The sequence below is a fragment of the Lepisosteus oculatus genome, chromosome 7 (assembly GCF_040954835.1).
Source record: "Lepisosteus oculatus isolate fLepOcu1 chromosome 7, fLepOcu1.hap2, whole genome shotgun sequence".
Lineage (NCBI taxonomy): Eukaryota > Metazoa > Chordata > Actinopteri > Semionotiformes > Lepisosteidae > Lepisosteus > Lepisosteus oculatus.
Window position 1 is genome coordinate 25,084,150 of NC_090702.1, and position 25,237 is coordinate 25,109,386.

The 25,237-nt window shown below is 35.7% G+C and overlaps 1 protein-coding gene across 1 annotated transcript in view; it reads left to right on the forward strand.

Moving 5' to 3' along the window:
• Window positions 1-25,237, forward strand: part of arhgef39 (Rho guanine nucleotide exchange factor (GEF) 39) — an 82,464-nt gene that overhangs the window by 19,556 nt on the left and 37,671 nt on the right. Inside the window, exons 2-5 of the mRNA XM_015352930.2 lie at window positions 6,776-6,957; window positions 9,295-9,389; window positions 17,150-17,270; window positions 20,524-20,642. Coding sequence (XP_015208416.2) covers window positions 6,814-6,957; window positions 9,295-9,389; window positions 17,150-17,270; window positions 20,524-20,642 — 479 coding nt within the window. The 5' untranslated portion in view covers window positions 6,776-6,813. The remainder of the gene's footprint in view (window positions 1-6,775; window positions 6,958-9,294; window positions 9,390-17,149; window positions 17,271-20,523; window positions 20,643-25,237) is intronic.

Consider the following 25,237-nt stretch of genomic DNA (forward strand, 5'->3'; position numbering starts at 1 on the left):
GTACCCATTTTCTAATAAACTGTGTTTACTCCATTGTGCATAATCTTAAGGGGTGTTTGTGAAGGTGTATCTGTGATTTCATTTTCTGTTGATTTAAATGGCTTGTTTACCAGGGATGTTAGAAGACACATATTTATACTTTCCCTTTCAAACCCTTTTCTAAAAATCAGACGTAAAAATCACATTTTTTCTGATAGTTTGTTTTATTTAGTGTTAGTACTGAATGGCAAGTACTAAGCAACCAAATAGACTGTAACCATATGAGTGATGTTTCTAGTGTGTAATTTCAGTCTTTTTAAATTTAGAGATGGAAGTGATCTAAGCATTTTTTTCCCTACCTGACAATTTTGCCTGCTTCTGTGGCCTTTCGAAAGAAGGGGAGTGGAAGGTTCCCCTACAGTCAAACCCCTCAAGTACATTCTAGTGCAGGTGTTTACTGCATCCTTATTATGTAACTGAATTCTTTATTGATCTGTTAAATATTTAAAGAGCTGGTTGTGCAAAATCCTGCATTGGAATTGATAGTTCTGGGTCTAGTTCATGCCAGTCCCAGTGTACAGTTGAATGAATCTAATCACAATGGACAATAGGCATGTCATAATCGAAGCTGGAAAGCAGGCTCACTGGGGGCGAGTGTTCCAAAATTCCACAACTTTGTAACAAATTCCATAACAAATAATATGTATATTCATCTTTTTATGCGGAAAGTACAGTATGCAATATGAATGTTCTCTATCTTTCGTTTACTCCCAGTTAAGTTATGTGCAGTGCTACAGTATGTACTTGTTTCTGCTTAGATTTTCTGTTCTACCATATCTAGGCTAATTGTTCTAGAAAATGCCTTGAATTTTACAAACATAGGTGCGTATACTCTGTATGTCAGCTTTGCAAAAGCACATAATAAAGATTGTATTTATCTTACATCAGTATATGTTGGTACCTTTGATAAGTCCTTTGGGAATTTGTTTTAGGTTGGGTGGTTATGCAAGAACCTGGTTCTTACTGAGGATATTTTCTGTGATTATTAAAAGGCCACTTTGCAAGTTTATTTTGAAATAGTATTGTGGGTAATCTTAGGCTTAGGCTACTACATTGCTTCACAAACACTTGTGGACTTGATTGCCTAATAAACAGAGGTTTATCTAAGCATACCATGCAAGGTCTTACATTGCCCATTGGGATACATTTTCTGAGCGTTCTCATGAATATTTTATGAAGGAATATCTAAACCTGTGCATAACTGGCTGGTTAAGATGGGTACAAATGTGATTCTTGTTTTACCACATTAATAATAATAACGACTGATGCATAATGACCTTTAATAAAGCAACAGTGGTTTTCTCAAGTGTTTGACACAGGATGCAAAGCTCTGATTCAGTTATAAATTTGTATGAGCTTTTCAGGAGCAAATTAGTTTGTCCTGAGGTTTTTGGTTTTGCAAGTCTGCATTTTAATCGGCACTTTGGAAATCTCATGGTGTTGAAGCAGTTTTACACACTGGTTTGTGTGATCTGCAGGGCTTCTGATGTTCTAAGTTGTTGTGAAGTAAAAAGAAACAGAAAAGGTGCCAACAATAAATGAATGATTTTAGCTGGCACCATTACCTATTGAAGTAGTGCACAATGCTTAAATTTATAACCATATACATTACAGCTTTATGTGCCAAAGTTTATCAGACCGCAATGAATCTTATAAATGTATTTTTATCTCAAAAGACAGTGCTGAGAAATCATTGTGATTCCCCAATTATGTGAATTTAAATTTCTTATCTTAGTGTTAAGTGAAACTAGTCTTATCTTAAATAACAAAGGGGTTTTTATATACCAGTTCACTTTTTTATATGATTTATTATGCAAACAAAAAACATAATTAAGAATTAAAGTATGTGAAATAATAAGTGAACAACTAGCACAATTCAGGAGATAATTTAAATTGTTAAATAATTTGGTAAAAAGTAACAAGGAATAACTGTGGACAGCCCTGTCCTATAATATAGTCAGAAACCTTCAGGAATTTGGTCTCCACCGCACAGTTTAGTGGAAACACATCAGGACGTGATCAAAAGATGTCAGGAAAAGAGTCGTTAATGCTCATCAGTTGCAAAACCATCCCTGAACATTCGGAGCTCCATTCATCCATGGTCAGATAGATGGTCGACCAAGGAATAATATTCATGACTGCTGTGACTCTTCCCAGGACTTGTTGTCCTGCCAAGATCTCCCCAAGAGCTACTATACCTGAAATATCCAGGAAGTCACAAAGAACCTGAGAGTTCATCTGAGGATCAGCAGACCTATCTCACTGTGGGTAATGTCAGTGTTCAGGTCTCTGCCATTGAGAAAATACTGAATGGAAATGATTCTTATGGGTGAATAGCCAGGAAGAACCATTGCTCTCTAAAGAGAGCACTACTGCCCTTCCAAAGTTTCCCAAGTGGGAGGATCATCGTTTGTGGCTGCCTAAATGGCTTGCCATTATCGACAGAACCATTAATTCAGCCTTTTATCATCAAATTCCGGAGGAGAATGCCAGGCCATCCATTTGCCAGCTGAAGCCAAGCTAAAAGTGGGTCCTAAAGTAAGACAGTGATCTTAAGCATGCAAGCAGACTTACAACACAATGGCTGAGAAAGAAATTTGGCATTATGAATGGACTTGAAGGTAGCTGTTCATGCAAAGAAACCTTCAAATGTCTCGGATATTAAGTAGTTTGGGCAAAAATAGGCCGAAATTCATAAAAGTTGATTTTACAGACTGATAAACAATGTATGAAGATCCCGGATGAAGAAATCTTTTAGTTTATTAAACCTTCCCAGTTACATCGTAACTTCAAATTTTAAAAGTTGAATGTTATGGAGGCATGGTAGCGCAGTGCTCTGCATTACTGCCTCATAGCGCTGGGTCCCTGGGGTGCTGTGTGCATTTGTATGTTCTCCCCATGTTCATGTGGCTGTCTTCAGGTGCTGCGGTTTCCTCCCACAGTCCATACTGTTGGGTTAATTGGCTTCTGAGAAAATGGGCCCTGGTGTGAGTGTTTTTGTGTCTGTGTGTGAGGCCTGTGATGGGCTGGCACCTGGTGTCTCCTGCCTTCCTGTCCTGTTGGTTGCCGGGTTAGGCTTCTCCTGCCCAAGAACCCTGAACTGGAAGAATTGGCTAGAAAATGGGTGGATGTTGAATTTATTTATCCCTCAAGACATTTCCTGCATTTCACAGACAATTTAAGCACCCTTGTGAAAATTTTTAAAGGTAATTCAGGTGGGTAGCTGTGTCAGCATGTGTAGTCTGCAAAGGAACTAGTAATAGGTTTATTTCATGCTGAAAAGAGAATAAAGAAAACACAATGTTTCGGCTGTGAAGACCTGGCTTCACAGCTGAAACCTTGTGTTTTCTCTTCTTTTCAGCATGGAATAAACCTATTACTCGTTCCTTTGCATTTGTAAAGTAAGCTTACGTACCATTTAACGTCACAAAGATACTGACAGTGCATAAGATGGCGATGATCATTCTAACTTGAAAATAGCTATTGAAAAAATATTTTCATACAATTTGCATGTTGTACTGTATCTGCATACAGTATTAAATTCTGAAGAGAACAGAAATGTGAAACAGATTTAATGTTTTTAACTGGGAAACAGAAGCAGCAAACGGCAAAAACGTGACAAAAACTAAAACCTCAAAAATGTCTAACTCTATTCTCTAGATATCAAAAACATAAACCATAGTAAATTCACTTCTACACATATTCCACTGCAACAAATATAAATTTCTCCACCTCTCCTTAACCACATTAAATTTATCTTTCTTTTTTAGTAACATAAATACATTATTATTGTTTTCAAAAATATGAATAGGAATTTGTAAAATAACTCACTAGGTACTCTTTCCATGGGCCCAATGTGGATTTAGTTGCTGAGGTTGCCTAACAATTTAGGGCAAGTGTGTGTCATTTTTCCCCCACTCTTATATGCAAAGACAGCCCATTTACTTTAGATCTGTGACAACATCAAACAGGGAGACTGTGATTGGATAGAGGTAGAGAATCACAGAGAGTGGTTATATACAGGATCGCTATGGTCCCAGATCTATATTTGACATCCCTGGTTTTAGGTGTCATATTCCCAATTAAAAACAAAGTAAGTGTAATGTGCTAACAACAACGGCAATCACAGCCTTTGCTTAATGTTATAGATCAGTGGCCTGATCAGGGATTCACCACAGCAAGAAATATCTGAAGAATAAATGGCATTTTTAAACACACAAAATAAATATATAAAAAAATCTATATTGGGAGATGTATTTAATTACAGATTTGATTGAAATTGACAGCCTTAGTGACCTCCCTGTGCACTTGACATGATTGATTTTTTTTGCTTCAAATGTAGTACTGCAGACTATTCAGTGAGTGAAATACTTTTAAAATTGCAGCTGCATCTGCATGAAAGTCATATAGATATCGGGGAAAGAGGAGAAAGTCATCACCCCTTGGCAGAATGGGTTAAAGAATAAAGACATACACATTCGGAAATGGAGATACGTTTCAATGCCGTAGCTGCAGTTTTGATCAGCTCTGACATTGCCTTGTCTACTTGTGGCCTCCCACAGAACAGCTGAGGAGCATTACATGTATTTAGTAACAATGGCTTTTCTTTCTCTCTGTCTATAATAATGGCATAGTGTTTCACAGTTTATGTAGTTTATATTTCTCTTGAATGCATGACAGTGCTTTGCCCCCCACTGTTTTATCATACAGCTCACAGTACATTAATGCAAAATAACCTATTTGTCAGTGACACTATATAATACACAGCTGAGGCACTGAGGGGTAGCTTATGTACAAAATGTAAGTTAAATTATTCTAAATTTTATTCAGTAAATTGTTCCTAGTTTGCCCTTTTTCTTAAATGAAAAGATTGTACTGTTTTTTTTTTCTTTTCAGAAACTTGGAATGCTTATCTGCTGGGTCCTTAGAAACAGTAAAATAGTCTTGCTGGAGGACAAAAGCTTATGTTTAAACTGTAGGCTCACCATTATAGTTGGATCGTGGTTACACTATGTTCAACATGTGTTTTGTGTTCATAATCGGTGTACATGCAATTATGAAGTAACTTTTATAGACTGTGTTAATCATCAATGAACAAGATATAAGAATGATTTTTAAAACTAGAAAGTGCAAATGGTTTTGAAGGGTTTCAAGTAAGTCCTTACCCACTAATGTGTGTATAACAATAACTTGTACAATAATTGAATCTGTCCTAACATTCACTGCAGTAGCCTGGTTTGGCAACTTTAACATACACAACTAAAAAAGATTGAGCCGGATTGTGAAAGTAACCAGCAAATTATTGGTGCAACCGCTCCAGTTTTCAGACATCTCCATCAAGCGAGTGGTGTGGAAGGTCAATATAGTTAATTGACTGTTGTGACCATCCCACAGTGAACCTGAGCTCCTTCACTCTGGGTGCTGATGTAGACAACCTAGATTCAAGTGCAATAGATCCAAGTTATCTTTTAATTCCACAGCTATTTAACCTGTTTAATTTGGATAATTGCAACATTTCACTTCTTTTGTATATATATATTTGTATATATTTTCTCTCATCGCACTCGTATGGGTCTCATTCATTAATGGGTTCCTGTTATTTTCAATGTATTGTGTTGTGTCCTTAAGCTGCCTGCAAAAAGCAAATTTCACATCTGGGACATTAAATGTAACTATGAGTTAAATGCAATAAACTAAAGGGATGTTAGGATAGTAAAATTAAATATTTTAATATTGAGGATATTTTTTTTCCATAAGACCTGTTAGGTTTCAACAGTTTATAAAAAAAAAAACAATTAAAAGAGTTTTGCATTTATATGGGTCTGATATTTTTTTCTATAAAATGGTAGAATCGAAGCACTGGATGGCAAATGTCAGACTGCGATGTCATGTATTTTCATCGTTTAGAGTTTCCTGGGGCTTTGAGACCTATAATATTAATGGCTTCTAACCCTGTTACATCCATCTTCCTCGTAAATACATTTTCCTTAAAAAAAAACTTGCTTGTCATATGCAGATTAGTAGTAGTGTAAAATGTCCAGTAATAACCACATAGTGCATATGGTTCTTATATCCGGGGTCTGTTCATAAAGTTATGTTTGAGTAGATATTTTACAGCACAGTGCTGTTATTAAAGTCCTTTATTGTCTTATTTTTAGGTCCATTTATTTTTTACTACAAAGCAAGGAGCTAACTTTTGTTGCCAGCAATGGATGTTCTTATTTTTTAAACCTACAGAGATAGTCTTTTTGTAACTCCAAAATGGTCATGGTGCTTCTGTGAAATTCCGGACAAAAAAATAAAGTATTTAATCAGCGGTAGGTTTATTTTGTGTGGAATTATTCTTTATTATGTGAAATTTGGGGCAGCACAGTGGTTAGCATAGTTGCCTTACAGCGCTGGGGCCCCTGGGTTGAGTTCCTGGAGGCACTCCCTGTGGAGTTTGTATGATCTGCCCATGTTCACATAGGTTTCCTCCCACAGTCTAAAGATATACTGGTAGGTCAATTGACTTCTGGGAAAATAGGGGCTCTGGTGTGAGTGTTTGTGTCTCTGTGTCCCATGATGTTCTGGTGTCCTACCCAGGGTGTAGCCTGCCCTGCGCCTGTTGCTTGCTGAGCTACGATTTTGGCTCCCCCGCTGTCTTGAATTGGGGGAAGTGGTTGGAAAATGAAAGGATGGGAAACCTGTTGAACAGTGTAAAAAAAACCCAAAACTTTGTTTTCTCTGTTTCCAGCTGTTAATGTGAGTGAACACCTCTCCACCCCGACAGCAATGAGTGTTCATCTGAAACACGTGGGACCAGCCGACACCGTGCAGGAGCAGAGAGATCGCTGGCAGAGGAAGCGAAACCGCGCTGCTCGCGAGCTTGTTGAGACCGAACAGAGATATTGTGAAAAACTGGAGCTGGTGACAATGGTTAGTTTTTACACATTGTGTTTTTTCCTGCTCTTTTGGAGGTGCTGAAAACAAGAAGAATGTTTTTATGCCTGTTTTGGATGACGTAATCCTTTCCCGGAGAATTAATCTTTTTCGTGAAGAGCTATGTTGAATGGTGCATTTGAGATGAATCTTCCTCATTTAATTGTTGCTATCGGTAGAATAAAGAAGCACCAGATTTACAATGACCAATATATATTCCAATGAACATTTTTTAAAGTATGTACATGTGTAAAAGAAAATACATTGTACAATTTATTATATCACAAAAATTTTATATTCATAATTTATTCAAAAATAACCCTCCAAATAATAATCATTGGTAAATAATGAAGTTTGCACGTTTGAATGGTTTTTAACAAATGTTAGGGAGGAATTTCAGCAACCAAAGCCTTCCTCATCTCCACTATTTGTACTCTCCAAGACATTGCTTCCTAAAAGCTTAAAATACCGCAGTAAGCCTCTGTCTCTTGCTCGCAGTTGTATTTCTGCTTTTCTACTCCACCACATCTCCATATTTGCTGCTACCCCTTGGTTAACTTATCTCAATGTATGGGGGTCTAGACCCCCTCATCCTATAGCCAGGTGGCGTAAGACAAAGCTACTTATTCCTGGCTCCTCAATAAACATTCTGACATTCTTTTTCTTATTTGGGGATATTATTCATTATGAAGCGGGGATTTTGAGTAATCTCATTTCTGTCATTAAAGTGATTTTTAGTCATTTGTAAATTAATATTTTGGCCCTCTTTGATCATAAGGATAGATCATGATATATTAATTGCAAATAAACAGAAATACGAGTATAAAAAATTCAAGGCACTATATTATGAGCAAACAAACTGTAGGGTGTTACATTTTTTAATGAACTGAGTCATCCCAGAGGAAATATAGAGCAGCAGATAATTCAAAATCAATCATTTGATTATTTATAATCAAGAAAGTCTTGTTGTTTTGAAACGATGTTGATAATACTCATTAACATGGTGATAACTGTTGCTAACTGTTAACATGGTTGAGATGGTTTTAGTCATTCTAGCAATTACATACAAAGATGAATGAGGTAGAAATAGAAACTCTACAGTATGTTCATATGTTCAGTAAACTTTGAAAGCTACAGAGGTCAGTGGCTGAGATGGGGAAAAAATGACAATGGGTCAACACCCTGATCGCTCTAAAAAGGTTACCTGTGTGGAACTGAAGAATCAACCATCTCAGATCCTGCATGGGGTTTTCAACGAAGCCTAGTCAAAACTAGAATGTTTTGTGTCTAATTGCAAAGTGTTAGATCTGGGAAAGCCAACATAGTTCATCACTCAGTCGGCACCATCCCCCATCCCAACTGTCAAGCATGATGTTTTAGCATTATGTTATGGTTCTGCTTCTCATCAGTGGGGAAGCTTGTAAAGACTAATGAAACATAGATAGAGATAGCTGTGCTGGAGTGCCTTAAGAATATAAAAGTAAATGTCCTTGAGTGGCCCAGTCAAAGTCCTGACTTGAATCATATTAATAATCTGTGGAAACACTTGGAAGCTGCTGTATGTAAGAGATCACCACGAGAGAGCCAGAGCAAATCTGTGTAGAAGAATGGTTAAGAATTGCACCAGCGCAGTGTGCAAGGTTGATAGAGGCTTAACCAAAAAGACTTACGGCTGTGATTACTGCCAATGGTGCTCCCACCAAATATGGAGTTACTGGTTTGAATTCTTATACAATCAAAAATATTTCATTGTTTTCCTCTTTAGTTTTTGTTGACATTTCCTTTAACTTCTCTTACCCTTAGAAATCTTCAGTTTGAACATTCAAATGTTGAATAATACATTCGGTTTAAAAAATGTTTGTGCATCATATTATTTGATCTTATTTTAACCATAGGAAAGACTTAAATACTTTTCCAATATATTATACGTCTATTATGTCATTGTTCCATGGATGGCCCATTCAGTGTTCTTTGTGCAAATGCACACAGTAACTCATTACATGACTGCAGACAAGAGGGGTTTGGGATCATTCCCTCCTTCTTGAACTGATTGACCATGACAATAAGTTTCTATAATAGGAACTATATGATTTAAAATGACCATATACATCTAGTGTTTGATGTACTTACGTCTGTTCTCGCAAATCTTTGTGTTTATTTTGTACCACATATTAAATTGGTCCAAACAACTGGGATATCAAGACTTTTAAATGCTTTACACTTCATCTGCAGTTCTTGTGTTGATGAAATAACTTAATGGAAATCGGTAGACTTTATACAAATGCAGAAAAAAGATGAAAATTCATTTTTCCTTTCTTTTTTGTTGTCTTTCAGTATTTTGTTGAGATTTTAAAAGCGAAGGGAACCCTGAGGCAGGACATTAGAGAAAGCATCTTCAGCTCAATTAAATCCATTCATTCAGTAAACCAGTAAGTATCATTTAAATAATTTATCGAATATTTATTCTTTGGAGAGGGAAAAAATAATTGGTGACTTACATATTAATGAAGTAATGATGAACTCGGAGTGCATGCCTTGTTTTATCTGTTTGAGTAAACAAGATATTTTAAATCGATGAGGGCACTAAATCCAAATTGTTGAGTACAACATATTACCCTGATGTACAGTTTCATTTTAACGTCTTTGTTCTAGGAGGTATTTTTTTTGGTACTTTTATTTTTCCTCCCCAAGTAGAATTGGGAGCCAGCATTAAATACATTAATGTTGAATTTTTGGTGCTGTCTTAAGATTGATTGGTTGCATTTATTTTTAATACCACAAACCAAACCTGTTTTTTACACTAAATTGGTGGACTTCGGAAAACACAACCCTTTATGCTCTGAACCTTTCACCCATATAAAGAGTATTATACAAATGTATAAAATTATTTCTCAGTGTTCAAAGAGCACTGTAGGGCAAGTGAAAGTTCAAAGAGGAACAATCTAAGAACGCATAATCAATATCAGAATAAAAAAGCCAGAAAAGAAAATGAAATCTGTTGCCGTTGTAGATTTAAAGTTCATCAGAGGAAGAATGCTTCATAATTTACAAGACAAGACCATTCCATCTAAAAATAGTTTAGGAGGTGTAATACTGGTATGATAGTAGTACCAATATTCCGTGGAAATTCTGCACATCTAAAAAGTCTTATTTGATTTGAGGTATTTTGTAAAATTGTATTTTGACAATCGGATATTGAGATATCAAAGAGCAAACATATTTAAGAGTGGGACAGTTGATAACCATCGTCTGTGAATTCTTTAATACGAATTTTAGTAGGTTTGAGTACTCATTTTAAGTATTTTGGTTCAAAACTTCAAATTTAACAGCCTAAATATTTGTTGCATTCCTAGTGTATCAAGGAGACAGCTACACTGTTTAGAATCCCGTAGAATTATTTCCCTGTTGATGTATTTATTGTTGTACCGAAGAAATGGGATTTAATTACACAAAATAATTTAATCCTATTTCTTCAGTATAACAATAAATACATCAACAGGGAAAAGGCGGTTTTGACCTGGGCAAAACACTGCAGAATATACTTATAACATTGATATGTTAAGCTGCGTATCAGAAATGCAGTCCTAGACTTTCACTGATAAATTTGTCCTTCATTTAACCATTTACAAAAACATTAAATATTGTTTTCAGAAAATGACAGCTTATGTTACAGTAGAACACTGCACATCTGACCATTACTTAACCACCCTGTGATCACCCAAGCCTAATGCAGTAGTCTTATTTCCATAATGAGGTGCCAGGAGCCAATTGTTCAATTTAGCTGAGTTACTAATGGAAAATGGAGCAGCTGCAAGTTTGGAACTGGGTGTCGGGCACTTGGATTGTATGAAGCAAAGCAATGGAGACATCTGAAAAGGATGGTTAAAATACAGCCTGGAGCAGACCCAGAGTAATGTAGTTATATTGGTTCAATCTTTGATTAACTTGGCAATGGGTAATGCAAGAATTTAAAATTTAAAAAGTATAGGTGTATAGCCTTTTCTTTATGTTTCAGTGGCCAGGCTATAAGGAATTCATATATCCTAATATGTACCAAAAATATCTGGATGTGTTCATTCTGAAATTTCATTTAGCTTGGATTTGAATTTGGGAAAACACTGAGATGTAATGCATATTTTGTAAGTTCACCCTGACACTTTAGAGAAATATGCAGTAGTCAGTGTCCCTGGTCTTGCTCTGGACGATAGATTCAATAATGGTCAGTCATGGTTAGGCCTCGTGATAATGTGAAAATAATATGCTGGTATTCTAACTAGGGTTTTAAGAAGAGAGAGCAAATTTTATTCTATATTTTGGACAAATACGCAAAGCTTAGTGTGTCTGTCCTAGTCTGAATGTTTCAGAAATAAGTAAACATAAGTTTTGAAAGATTAAAAAGTAGGAATCCTTGTCTAGTATTAACTTAATTCCAAGTGAAACCGGCTCTATTTTGACATGACCATCTCATGAAATGCAGTGCATACAGTACATGCATCCTGTGGAGGACAGATTCTAAGCAAAATTTTATACAAACATTTCAAATGCTTTTTGATGTATGATCATAGTGCTTGTTTTTGTAAACCCAGGCTTTCTTGACGACATTGTAACTTTTGATCACGCGTGTTATATTCTTGGTTACACAGCCGTTGTAATATTCTATGTCTGCTAACACTGGGAGATGACCACTGAGAAAATTATCTGGCGTAAATCTGCACAGAAATTTGACTAATGCCAAAATAATAATTAAACCGGCTTTTAATGTGATGATTTCTAATCTTATGCAAAATGAACTTATGTCTGAAAACTTCATCACATTTAAAGTGATGGATGGCTGTGCACTCTAAATGTTTAAGCATTAAATTAAGCAGTATAAGACTGACGGGTCTGCACCAGGATGAAGACAGGATGATGCTAAGAGAAGCTGCATATTCACAAGCAGCAGACATACAACTGCAGTAAAGCCCAGTTTACATGATTCTAAAATCACCACATTAACAATTTCTTTCGGTGTGTGGTGAAATGTAGTCCTACGTTAACCATCCATTGCTTTTTATCCCAGAAAACCCTCTCAGAGGTCTGTTGCTTTCACGTTTTACAGCACCAAGTGTCTTTTGTAAAATTTCAGCCTCTGATGACCTGTGTCTTTCTAATTGTGTAGAGATTGACCATGTCAGTGTTTGTTGGATTTGTCTGTAGTTTTATTCACTAAGATGATGTTTAAGGACAAATGAACAGGGCATTACAAATAAATGTTTTAAGAAACACATTCGAGAATACTTCCTTCAATGCCCATTAATCAAAGAAAATCCTGGACCTTGCTAAGATGACATCATCTTTTGAAAAATATTTACGTTAAAAGGCAGTTTTGATATCAAGAGCATAGAGTTTAATTTATCACTACACTTGAGCTGTATTTTAATGTTAGTGATTTATGATAATATTTGTATCTTACAGGTTAAAGTGTATAACATTGTGCAGGAGGAGCATTATTTACATTATCCTAACTTTATAACCGATTACATGGAAAAAAAAGTCCTTTACCTGTAACTCTGTAATTTAAAATGTATTGGGTTTCCTGGATGAAATCTTGTCCATGTTTTGAGAGGTTGCTGGATCTTCTCTGTGTTTGACCAGCCCTAATTTGTAATCCTTTGCAAACCATGATTTGAAAGGATGCTCTTCATTTTTTATATCCAGTAACATGGAAATTGATACACTGAATGGGCCTTTTTTGTTGGTCATTTTAAAATGAACAGTGGCATATTTGACAGTTCCACATTTCAGGCAGTGTTTGAAGACAAATAGTTTCAAGTGGAAAAAATGAGCAGTTGTTGAAAAATAACTTTTTTACAGACTTGTTTAGAACAGAAATTCTAGAATACACTGACTAATAATGTGATACTCTCCATTATATTAGCTTGTCAGGGCAAATATACACGCTTAGCTGTTTGTGTGCTGCTATAGTCTGTGGTTGTAAGATCCATGAATAAATAAGTTTTCGTCTTCAATGTATTTTAAACATGTATAAAGTATGAAATAATGTTCAGAACAAATGCATAATTCTCTTACACTGTTGAGATATGCATATTTAAGTGTAAATAAAAAACAAACCTGGATTTTTATGCACAAAGAGACTTCTTTATAAACTTTTTTGTCTGATTTTGTCTGAAACACTGTGAGATTTATTTGAGATTTTTTCCTTTTTTTCTAAAGTCTAGTCTAAAGCATTCTAAGTTGTTGATCACACTGCAAGAGAAAATTCAGAAAATGAGCCAAAACATCTCAGAGTGAAATTCATAAAGCATTAAAAATATGAAAAAACAACTGTCACAGAGGCATGCTCTAACAAACATCTTACCTAAATATAAAAAAATCTATTTTTAATTTTTGTGATTTATTTTGTATTTGCTAACTCACACACTGATCATGATGTTGAATTAACTTTAATGAATTCATCTCTTAATAAACATTGCAAAATTAGAAAGTCTTCTGATTTGAATATATTGATTTGATGATACCATAGATCATCATTATAGCTGTTTATTGAGTTTGGGGACCAGGCATGATAGCAGGCAAGGATAATTGGGTTTCTGCTCTGTAACAAACTATAATAAAGTACTTGAAAGTGCTGTCACTTTATCGAGTAAGTAGCACAATTTCAAAAAGTATTTGAAAAATAAATATTCTGAAAGAAACCGTCTAGGGGGTTTCTTAATGAGAATAAATGTGGTTTGAAAATAGATCAAATAATATTCTGCATGTCAGAAAGAGATCCTTGTCACTGTGAAAAATATTGAATAAAATTAGAGCATAATTGAATGTCTTAAAGGTACCTAGTTTGAGAAATAGATTTTTTTCTAAAACTTTATGTATTGATTTCCTGAATGTTATATTTGCGAACTGGGTTTGAATTGCTTACTGAAAATGTGGTGGGCAAATATGCATGTGCCACAGGTCAATGACTTGGGACATGGAATATGTTTCTCATTTTTCCCTGCTTAGAATCTTACCTTGTTAAATATCTTTATCCTTCCTTGAACAGATAACCAAAATGCTACAGAAATGGATGTGGAGGACACTTCTTAACGCGTGCGAGAGAATTCTATCATGTCCCCTCTTATTTGTAAAAGCTGTTCTTTTGGGCATGGCTTGTTACTGCAGAACATTTAGGAAGCATTTTTTTCTATTCAGATTCATTTCAGGAAGCTTGGTGTGATACGCACACCCCTCTTAAACAGTGTAAAAGTATAAGTGAAACATAATATTACATTTCTTATGCTTATGCACTAAATCATTCTTGTCAGAATTGCAGTGCTTAAGTCAGACTTAGTTATAGCTGCAGATATTGATTTCTTTGTGTACAGTACAATCAGCAGCCACTTACTACTTTCAGTGTCCTTTGATGCAACTGATTTGACTGGAACGATACCTATTTTATACACAAAAACATGCAGAAAATTGTCCAGAATCTAAGTGCAGTTCAGAGAGCGATCTTGCAAAGAAACAGAATATAGGTGAGGTAATGATATTAACACTTTTAACGTAACAAAGCTGCAAACTGAACAGTTTAAATTATATCCCCCCTCCAAAGAAAATAATAAACTAACTTTGTGCAGCTTAAACTGTTTAATTGCACTTGGTGTTTGCTACTGTACTTAGTGAACTCATTCCACAGCTGCAGGGTGTAATTTCAGAATACACACAAAAAGGACAAATGTGGTCTTGGGAAGCAGGTTTTCAGTTTCACTGCAAAGTAAACCTTTGCAACTCCATCAAATACAGTAGTTGGCAATCACTCCTACTGTTTACCAAAGGAGTCACGCTAAAACAGAAACTGACAATTACTCCATCTACCTTGTACCCAGACAAAAGCAACTATGCCTACAGAGCAAATGCTTCATTAAGCACAAGCAAACAGTGTCTACAAAGTCAGTACTGAATAATAATTTAAGGAATTTTACAACTGGATTTAACCGAAAACAAACAAAATAACGCAGAATGGCATTGTTTTGTCTGAACCCGTCCTCCTTATTTCTTCTGAATTTGTAGCATATTAAAAATGGAATGATATTAATTTGATGCATGCATTTTTTTGCAACCCTAGATGCATCATCCCAAAATTCAAAGAATCATCTTGCCCAGAATTCAAACATCCACACCAGAAAAACACACACAATGTGTATGAATAACTGTATGATAATAAAATAGCCGCTAGCTGCATGAAAAAAAAGGAAATGCTGTTTTCAATGGCCTCTGCCCTCATTAGGAAGCTCTCGGTTCTGATGGTATCTCTTGATTATAAACAGAGCCTACCTCGGCTCACAACTTCATTAAAATCTATTTAAATCAACTTCACTGCGCAGCGCACCTACTTTAAACATGTAAAATCCCAGGGAACATTGTTAGGAATAGGGGTGGTGATGTGTGTATGTTTTTCACATTTTAGATAATAAGCTCATTGCAGGTGTCAACAATCTGATGAAATCCCCATTTATTCATTTCATTGTAACAGCCCTGACAGCCAGGTTGATTGATTTTTTTTTTCTTTAATGTATTTTTGTTCTTGAATGCAGCAAACACTGTCACACTGTAAAGTTTGTTGCAGTACCCTCAGGGCAGGACCACTGCCTGTAGCCCAATAAATACCTCAGCCCTCAGCAGTCATTCTTCCATGACTATATTTTGCGGAACATTTCAGCATTCCTGTCTGAGATAAAAAAATATGTAAACATTTCTCTCTTTATCACTCTTTCAGAGCAATTCAGAAACACTGAGTATTACAGCTCGGCACGTTAAAGCCCTTTTTTTCCCCACATTTACACAAGTGTGTTCATTTTTTTTTTTTAAATTAGCAAGACTTCAAAACAGTTGGCTGGCTTCCTCATTCAGTTGTTTTTTTAGTTTTTACTTTTTTCCTAATAAGAAGAGCTGGCTTTACATGACAAGTAAACTGATTTGTTAAGAAGATGAAGTGAAACTGTGTGTATGTGACTTGTTTTAATTATAGAGTCGGAGCTGGAAAGGGGGACGGGATGTGATGAATCCATTTTTGAAGAGGTTTATGCCGCAAACATTCTTTTATTTTGCACAACTTTCTTTCGAGTGTAAGAGTGGGAAATTACATTAAAATCATTTGCGCCAACTTAGGTGCATAATTGTAAAAGGATTTTAGAATTGACATACGTACAGTATGGCAGTATTTCAGATAAAGACATTCTAACTTATAGTTTCTCGAACGTTTGGTTTATCTTTCATGGAGTGAAATTGCCACCTAGACTTTTTAAATTCTTAGCAATTTAACAGAGGTCCTACATAAAGGGCACTGGCTATGGTCCAAACATACTGGCAATAGCAGCAAACTGTACGATTGAGGAACAATACCTAATGGGTTCCGTGAATGTTCACCTAAACAAATAAAATTACATAGGTGGAGAACATGCACTGATACTCAAAATTGAGCGTGACGCACAGTGAATAATATGAAGAATCTTGCGTCTACCACTTCAAATCAGAGAAAAAAAAATGAAACCGAAGCTTACAGATTCACCAAATGACACACGCTTAAACCTGAGTTTTGGGTGGTGAAAGTCCCGATGACAATCTTTTGGTTTAAATGGTAACATACCTGTGAATAAATCCCTATGTTGTGTCTATGACATCAACCTTAAGAATTCTTTGATGCAGAATCATGAAAGCTCAGAGCAAGATGAGAAGGATGTGTTTCTGTATAGGGGGATTATATTGAAATATAGACATTGTAAGTCTGAAAAAGAGTACTAGCATTGCAGGCTTATGTGTCTTTACTTACTGGAGCACTGTTCTACAATTGTTCATTTCTTTTGTTACAAACAGAAGATTTATTTAAAAAAACACATGGCCCTTGAAAATGGCTGACACAGAGATAGATGTGTGCCTCATAGCAGATTTTTCTTCAGTGTTCAGTGTAATTGGTATAGGTTTAAGGAACATAAATTGTTCTATTGAGGTTTGGAGCTTACTACTATATTCAGGAGGTGTCCACAGTGCTTCAGTTAGTCTATCACTTCCTGTCTTGTTAGCTTTTTAATCAAATGATGATGTCATGACTCACTATTTATCTTTAGATTTGGAAGACTAGGAATTCTGTTTTTCTTTTTCCTGAGTGTTTTCTTTTTCCTTTTTCCTTTTGTTTAACATTGCCATCACTCAGGACATTGCTGGCCTATTTGGAAGAGGGGAAGTTTGGACTGGGCTTTGAAACTTTCTGCCCTCATCTGCATTTTTACATCACCTTTGTGGACAACATTGAGACGGCCTTCAAAGTTCTTCAGGTAAATCTGTGTAACAGAGACGGCTGTGTAGTCTGTCAAATTTGTGAGTGTATGTGTACAAACGTAGACCACGTTGGCGCTGATCATGTGAAATAAGGAGCAGCTTGAGGCTCTAGATTTAAAGTAAGTTTTCACAGAGAAACTACCTGTTTCCTCAAGGCCCACCAGATCCAATGAGTATTCTGCTTTGAGCCATAGAAAGCCTGTTGGTACTCTTTTCTGTTTTGTTTCAATAAATGTGGTACTGACGTTTGTTTTTGACAAAGCCTTGAGGAGGCTTAAAGGGGCTTGTGTTTTCATTACAATCGTTTTTTAATTGTGATAAGAAATGGCTTTTGATTTCCTAAGTTAGCAGTCCCATATACTTTAATTTAAGCCTTGCAATTCATAGAAATTGTAATGCAATGTTTTAATAACTGGTGGTATACACTTCTCCTTTATATTGTAGTGCTTTTTAATTAGTCTTTATCTGATAGCTTTAGAACACCTCTTCCATCTTTTGTCTCCAATCCAGGTTGTCAATTAGGAAGTCTTTTACCTTAAAAATATTGAATCCTTGGTTTTAAAGTATTTTATAGCATTTTACCATGTAAAATACACATACAATATTATAAGGTGGAAACAACAATCCGTTTTGTTTTGAGCGAATTGCAATGAATGTTATGGTGTAAGATTACTTGTGATAATTCATAGTTCAAACTAGTTTAAAGTGGACTAATATTATGTGTGGTAATGATGGCAAGGAGATTGCGAAAGCTTCTTTGAGAGTGGTGCCAGGTTGTTATATGGTTAAATGGAAATGATTTATTTTAACATACTGGATGCAAATTAAGAGTTAACAGTACTTTTTGTAACCAAGAGCTCCCCCAGGGCCACAGTGGTTCTGTGAAACACTAAAAGACATGGCCATTCGTGGCTGTCATAAATCCTTCCAATGATGAAGAAAACTGCACCTTTATAAAACTTCCATTGTATGTTACTCTTGGGAATTGGAGTTCCTGGAAGAACTGAAAGACTGGGACATTTTAAAACATTTTATTTTCCCATACTGAATTTCAGCGAAGGAAAGGTTTCTGTTGCGACAAGAAACCCCAGATTTTTCAACTCGTATTTGTTTTCTATCAGCCAAATACAAATAAAGTGTTTAGTAGTCCTTTAAAGCTCATTAGTGTTGTCATTCATATGCTGTTTTATCTCACAACAGTGTACTTTTTCAGCCTCCCTCCTTCCTCCAAAAAACCTCCTACACCTTGTTGTTCACAAGATCCTCCTTCAGGAGAACCAAAGGTAGTGTGAATAGGTCTGCACACATTGACTATGAAGTGCCGGATCTACCCTACACTGTGGGCATTTAAAATAGGTCACTCCATCTCTCTTGCCATTTTGATTATGACAACCAGATGACACCATCTGGAAATGGATTTTGGAAAAGAAAGGCTAACTGTCCGATTAAGGCCTGCACTGCATCCAATTAAAATTGGCTTAAGTGGCACAACCTTCATAATTTAGTGTGTGTCTATGAAGGATATGCATGTTGAAGGGGCTTTCCGCTCATTAGTGCTTGGGCTGTCAGATGCTGGTACCTGCTCTTTGTTAATGAATGGTGAGCTAGCTCTTTGTGAGGCTACGATACGCGCCTGAAACACCTTTATTATGAGAAACTGTCTTATTTCCTCAAACTTCACGATGAGTAAAATCAGGGAGTCACCTCTTTGACATTTCCTAACCTCTGTACTTATTTATCTCTTTGAGACCCTGAGCTCCAGAGATATCACTGTCTTAATTAAGAAGAAGGATGTGACCATGGTAAATTGACTGATTTCATTGATTAAGGACTAGCTGTACAAGTAACATTGATTTTACCAGTGGGTCTACATAAATGTAATTGTTGGAACATGGGGCTGCATAATTACAGCGGTGTGACAGAGAATAGTTGGTTTGTCCTTTTCAACCTTCAGTCTCATTGTTTTGCATGATAATGTAACCAAGCTCAATTAGCACATTTTAAATGTTACCAAATGTCCCTTTTGTTGGCATCCTGCAACCATCAGCAGATGATATATATTAAAATATGCATCCATGCATTAGTATGTAGCATGGATAGTCAGTACAGAAATGCATGTATTTTTTAAAAGCCTGGAATTCAGATTGTCCGTATTATCATAACACTTGCTTAAGCAGTGTTGGCTAGGCAAATAGTAAAGACCTTCATGGGTCTGCATCAATGTTAAAATGTTTCCCTTTTTCTATTTTATTGCGTTAGATTGTTCAAAGGATGTGAATCACAAAACTGTAAGTCTTCTCTGGTTCATTTTCCAGTGCCTCTTGTCTTATAGTAATATTTGTAAGTGAAATCTAAGGTGAATCAAGTAAACTTAGTCCTTATTTAGGTAACGAAAATTCTCTGGATTTGAAGGAAGTCAATTACATGTAATGTATGTTGTTGAAATCCTCTGATAATCAAGATATTGCAGAATGGAACAATGTTTTGTTGTGGGTTTCTTATACAGCTTACATGAAATCACGTGAAAAAGTTTGTGAAAACTAAATTATAATGCTGTCTACAAAAATCAAAGAGCATATACCAGTGTCCAAAAAACAGTTAGGTCTTATTTTAACACAGCGGCACAGAACAGACTGATAATGAGAAGTAAAAATGCCCTTAACCGACAATATACTGTATGATATACATGTTTAACAGTTGTTCTCCTGTGATTGGAGTACATTGTCAGTTAAGCCTGTTTTCACTCTTAGTTCTGGCTATCTTTAAAGGAATTGAAAAGTCTACCAAACATATCAGCATTTGCAAGAAAGGGTCCCTCTTCATGTGCATCACACTAGTGATGTACAGTATCCATTGAGATGGCTATATTACTGTTTGGATGGTGTGTGTGCTACAGAAGTGCACATCCGATCAGTGTGAAGGTGGACAGAGGCATCCCAGTCCATACAATGGGGTCTGCTGTTCTTGAGCAGCACAAGGCTTAAGTATGTTGTTGCATTGCGCATGCTGCAGCCCAGGCCGTTTTCTTGTGGATTTGTGGATTCCTACCAAAAGAGTCACAATGTGTCAGATTCACAAACTCACCTTTGCATTGTCCAATAAGTATGTTGCAGCAAAGGATGGTGCCAAACAATTTAGAACTTACTCAAGTGAAACGTGCTACAGTACATGCAGTGTTGTCATTCTAACTTGTAAAGCTGCTTAAATGACTAATTCTTTAAATAATCTATGTACACCCAACCCAAATAGGTGCAGGTGAAAAAAAACAAGGCTTTTGCTCGTTTTAAGAAGATCCAGGAGGCCAGGCCTGAGTTCAGAGGTTTAAAACTGGAAGAACTGCTCAACTTGCCCTTACAGCGTATTCATCAGTAAGTATTTCTGAAAAGCAATGAAAGAAAATATCGAGCATTTTTTAAAGTGTCTATAATATTGATTCTAATCTAGCTTCTACAGTTTATACGGTCTTTCAAATCTGCAATTTTACTGCTTCAGTGTGACCTCACTCTCCATGTATTAATCCCAATTAAGGCTGGTTAGCTGGAGTCAGAGTCTTGTCTAGTTTTTTATGTATTCGATATTTTACTTTGAGTGACTGCTATTGAGCTCTAACAGCACATTAATTATCTCATCTAGGTATGCTGTAAATTGCTTCAGTTGTGCGGTCTGACCTTCTTTTTTTTGTCTTTTCCTTAGTTACCGTAATTTTTTATGTCTAAAAGACAGGTAAACATTCTTAAGCTGAAAAGATCATTATGTTAACACCATTGTTTTCCACACACACAAAATGAATGTAAAAAATGCTAGTATTTGCTTTCTTTTTTATCTGTATTAGACTGTGTAAGTATATATTACTTTGTACAGATTCATTTGGTAACACATACCATTGTGGGTAAGCTGTTGGACTCATAACTGACAGGTTGTTGGCTCTTGTACTGTGGGAAGGTACTGTCCCCCAGTTGTTCCAGGCCACCCAGATTTATTTGTGATGACCATTTGGGGAGACCCCTTCAATGCAGTTTCACATCCCCAATACATATAATACGAAACCAGGATGTGCACCGATCAGATGCTGTGACTCTGAGATGGATTTTGGATTACTTTAAATGTTTATTTCCAGAATAATTACGGCAGAAATGCATTCTTTGTGAATAAAGAGTTGTTAAAGTCTGCTCGTAGTACCATGAGGAGCTGTAATAAATAAGAGACCGGGCTGAGTTTGTTGTTTTACGTTACATAATCTTTTTGTTCAGCAGAAAGGCACAGCCACTTAATACAGCAATACCTGTCTGAAATAATTTTCCACCTATCAAAGGCCTCACCTGTAATCTCAAAACCATTATGGGCTTTATCACAAACAAACCTTGCATTCTTTCTGCTGTGTTTGACTGTTTCAGTACGTTTATCAATGGAGCAAGAAAGAAATGCACATTTCAGTGTTTTTTATAACTTCATTTCCCTCTTCTGCTGGAACATCTTAATTAATTCAGAATTATTCTTCTTGTTCTGAATGTATTTTGTTAGGGGAGGGGGTGGATATTACTGACAGCACCTTATGATGAGCTCTTTGAGAGAATAGACAGTCTTTGCAAGTTGAAGGACATTAATACACTTTAAACATGAATATTTACCAAAAAAAACTTAAGATGTGTACTTGTTCTAAATAATCTATAGCATAATGTATGCACAATGCATTTCTATATTATCAACTTGTTTCTTTTATTATTAGTGAAGCATGTTCGTTGTCACCAAGCTCTTCTTTACCTGTGATCACAGAACTGGGCACTGGGTAGAATTTTTCTTATTTTTTCCTTCGTTTCATTTTCTGTCTTTTCTTTTTATTCTTTAAATTTCAAAAATGCTGTGATATTAGGTGTATCATTAAGGAGCCTGTCATTGGCAAAGGTAGTATTTTTCACACTTGAGTTCTTCTCAGTTTATAAGCTTCTATTCATGTTCAGCGTCTTTGTGGAAAACCTTAATTGTAACCCACAGTAGAAAGAAAGAATTATTATAAGACGTTGGAGCAGATTCCTGCTTTGAATATTTCCAAAAACTGTCAAAATATCCTTTGTTAACCACCATAATTTGTTAGCTGTAATTTCATGCGGTCTTGAACCCTGTCATAAATTAATACAGCATGAAGAAAAATGGGATGAAAACATGCTTGTTAATGAACAAGAGTAGTAATCTGACATTGTTTTACCATGTTAGTTGAGAATGTCTTAATTACACTTTTTTTCTTTTTTAAGAACCCAGAATACACAGGCAGCTGTAGGTCTGACTGTCTAGTAGTTTTTCATGTGGTAAAACACCCCTTTCATTTATCTTAGCTTTGCAATTTTCCTTTATTTTGGTACATTTTCACTATATTCACTATAATTAAAATGAAAATGTTAAGGTGCTTAATTGTATACGTGTTAAATTTCCTGTGTTTTTGCTCATTTCAAAACCTTTTCTTTTCACATTCCATGCAAAAGCATACAGTCACATGATCCATCTCATAATGACTGTTTAGGTCAAGTCAAGCACTCTAAGTATATATTTGAATAATGGCTTCCCAGCAGCTACAAAATATTGAGCAAAGCCAAGAATATTGTTTATTTGTAAGAAAGTTTTTATCATTTAGTTTTAAGATGATATTTTTGTTGTCTTATTAATGTTGACTTAATGACAATCATATTTATGTGGACACCTGGAAATTGTGCTTGAGTTCACATTATTCTGAAACAAATGCCAAGAATCTCCTGATTCTATTATTCTATTATGCACAGCAGATGGCTGAAATGACACAAATATTGGAAGATAATACGTTATGACAAAAATCATTGATACCTGTTAACAGATTATTTTCACTTAGTCTTTGAAATATTGTTTCTCAGGGCTCTTGTTTGTGACATTGATAAGCCTTTCCATGGTTTATTTTAGCCTATACCATAAATAGAACTGACACGAATTTCATGTTATTTTTTTTTTATCTAGTTCATTGATGTTTTACAAGGCGAACAATACAGTACAACATGATAAACAACTGAACAAAGTTTGCGAATCCTAAATCCCATTCCCCCTACACCCCACGCAATCATAGAAAATGTTAGATGATTTTTATAACATCGTTATAACAACATTATATATTTTATAACATGTTATTTCATTATTAAAGAGGAAATGCAATGCTATTTTTATATTTGGGGGTTATAAAGAATCGGGTTTTGATGACATCATTTCAAACCACAATGAAAGTAAAATGTGCACCGTAATGTGTAAAACCTACAATTTACATCACAAAATAGACAACATTTCTAGGTATAAGCAGTGTGATATTGCCATCATTGCCTGTGATTCATAACGAGGCTGATTCAAAACTTCCGGTGATGTGAAGTAAATACACCTCTTTTAATCCAATAGAAATATTGCTCTAGACTTTGAGGTACTGACAAATACTCCTTACTTGTTAACTCTGCATCTAGATCACATTGGAACATTTCTGCGGTGAAATGTCTGCTGCACAACCTGTACTTTTTCATTCATACATCGCATTACATTAGTCATTACTGTAACTAGTGAGCAGGAAGGGCCAGGTTAAGTCACAATCCTCCTGAACTTGCACTCTCACCCATGGCTAGACCAGCAGTTATTTTCACAAAGTTCATGATTTTGTGCTTAATTTGGAAAACAGTATTTCAAAAAATAAATGATATGAATATAGCCAGACTCATAATAAAAGAGAAATAAATTTAACCATCCTTAAAATGTTGATCTAACATGCTTCATTTCCGATTTCAGTAAATCGAAAGTATATAGAATGTGCTACATACTACAAACTACATTCTATATTTTTTAGTTTCTTGTCTCTAGTCAGTTTATCTGAATAAGTAACCAAGTAAGGGATGTTAGCAATCTCTGTGTTCCCTTTCCAAAAAATGAAGGATTGTCGGTACCAGTTTCAAAGATCAGTATATACTGTAGTTCAAAAGCCCTCCAAATCCGGAAAGTCTTCTATGAGAAGTAATCCATTAGTTTGTTTATCCTACAACACATTTGTGATTCTGAAAACTAGTGTGTTATTTTTTTTATGTTCCATTAGGTGACCGATAGTATGAATCGGTGGTCCACCTTATTTCTGGAACCATACAGTTATTCCACTGAGCCAAGTCTGTTATTAAGTCTTTAATAAGGCAGGTGTCTCACAAGTTATTGTTTCAGCAACTGGTCAAGTGACAAAGGACACTGAGCCATTCCTCGCAATCATGTATCTATGATAATGTTATTTGTGAAGTTAAAATCTGGGTTATTAAACTGATCAATCCCACAGTCCTAATTTTATTGTAACCTGTAACTTCTGATGGTTTCATATCATTGATGACAATATAAAATATATACTGCAGTTTTCAGCTCAGAATTAGTGTTATTAGTTTGTGGTAATATTTGAATTAAATTAGGAGATGGCAGTTTATATTGGAAATTTGATTGAAAGAATCGACAGCTGTCTCTCTTTTAAATTAGCTGTTAAAGACAGTATGTTGCTTTATATGACAGTGTGTTTCCATATAAATAACCATTTATTTGTGCTAAGGTGCACAGGTTCTTAAATTAATGAATTGACATGAGAGATTAGAGGCCTGCTCGTCAGGGGTGTGATCCTTCATGAGAGGAGATGAGGAAGAAATAAAAATTAAGTATTCAAGTTACATTCAAGGTGGTGGATCTTGTCATCTCGAACCGCATTCTCCAAACAGTTGTGTGGAATGGCTAGATACCCTTTGTTACTTGACTTTTGAGTTGGTGAAACCAGTTGTTGAAGCAATTTAAAATCTAGGAATCCGATGCTCCTCAATTCATCAGCTCCTCTACCACACCGATTTTCCCTGATAGTATCACGCTGTACATATGTGCTGCCCAAAAAACATGGTGCTGTCTGACATTGTTCTGTTAATGCAGTCCCTTACCATTCAGACTGGAGCAT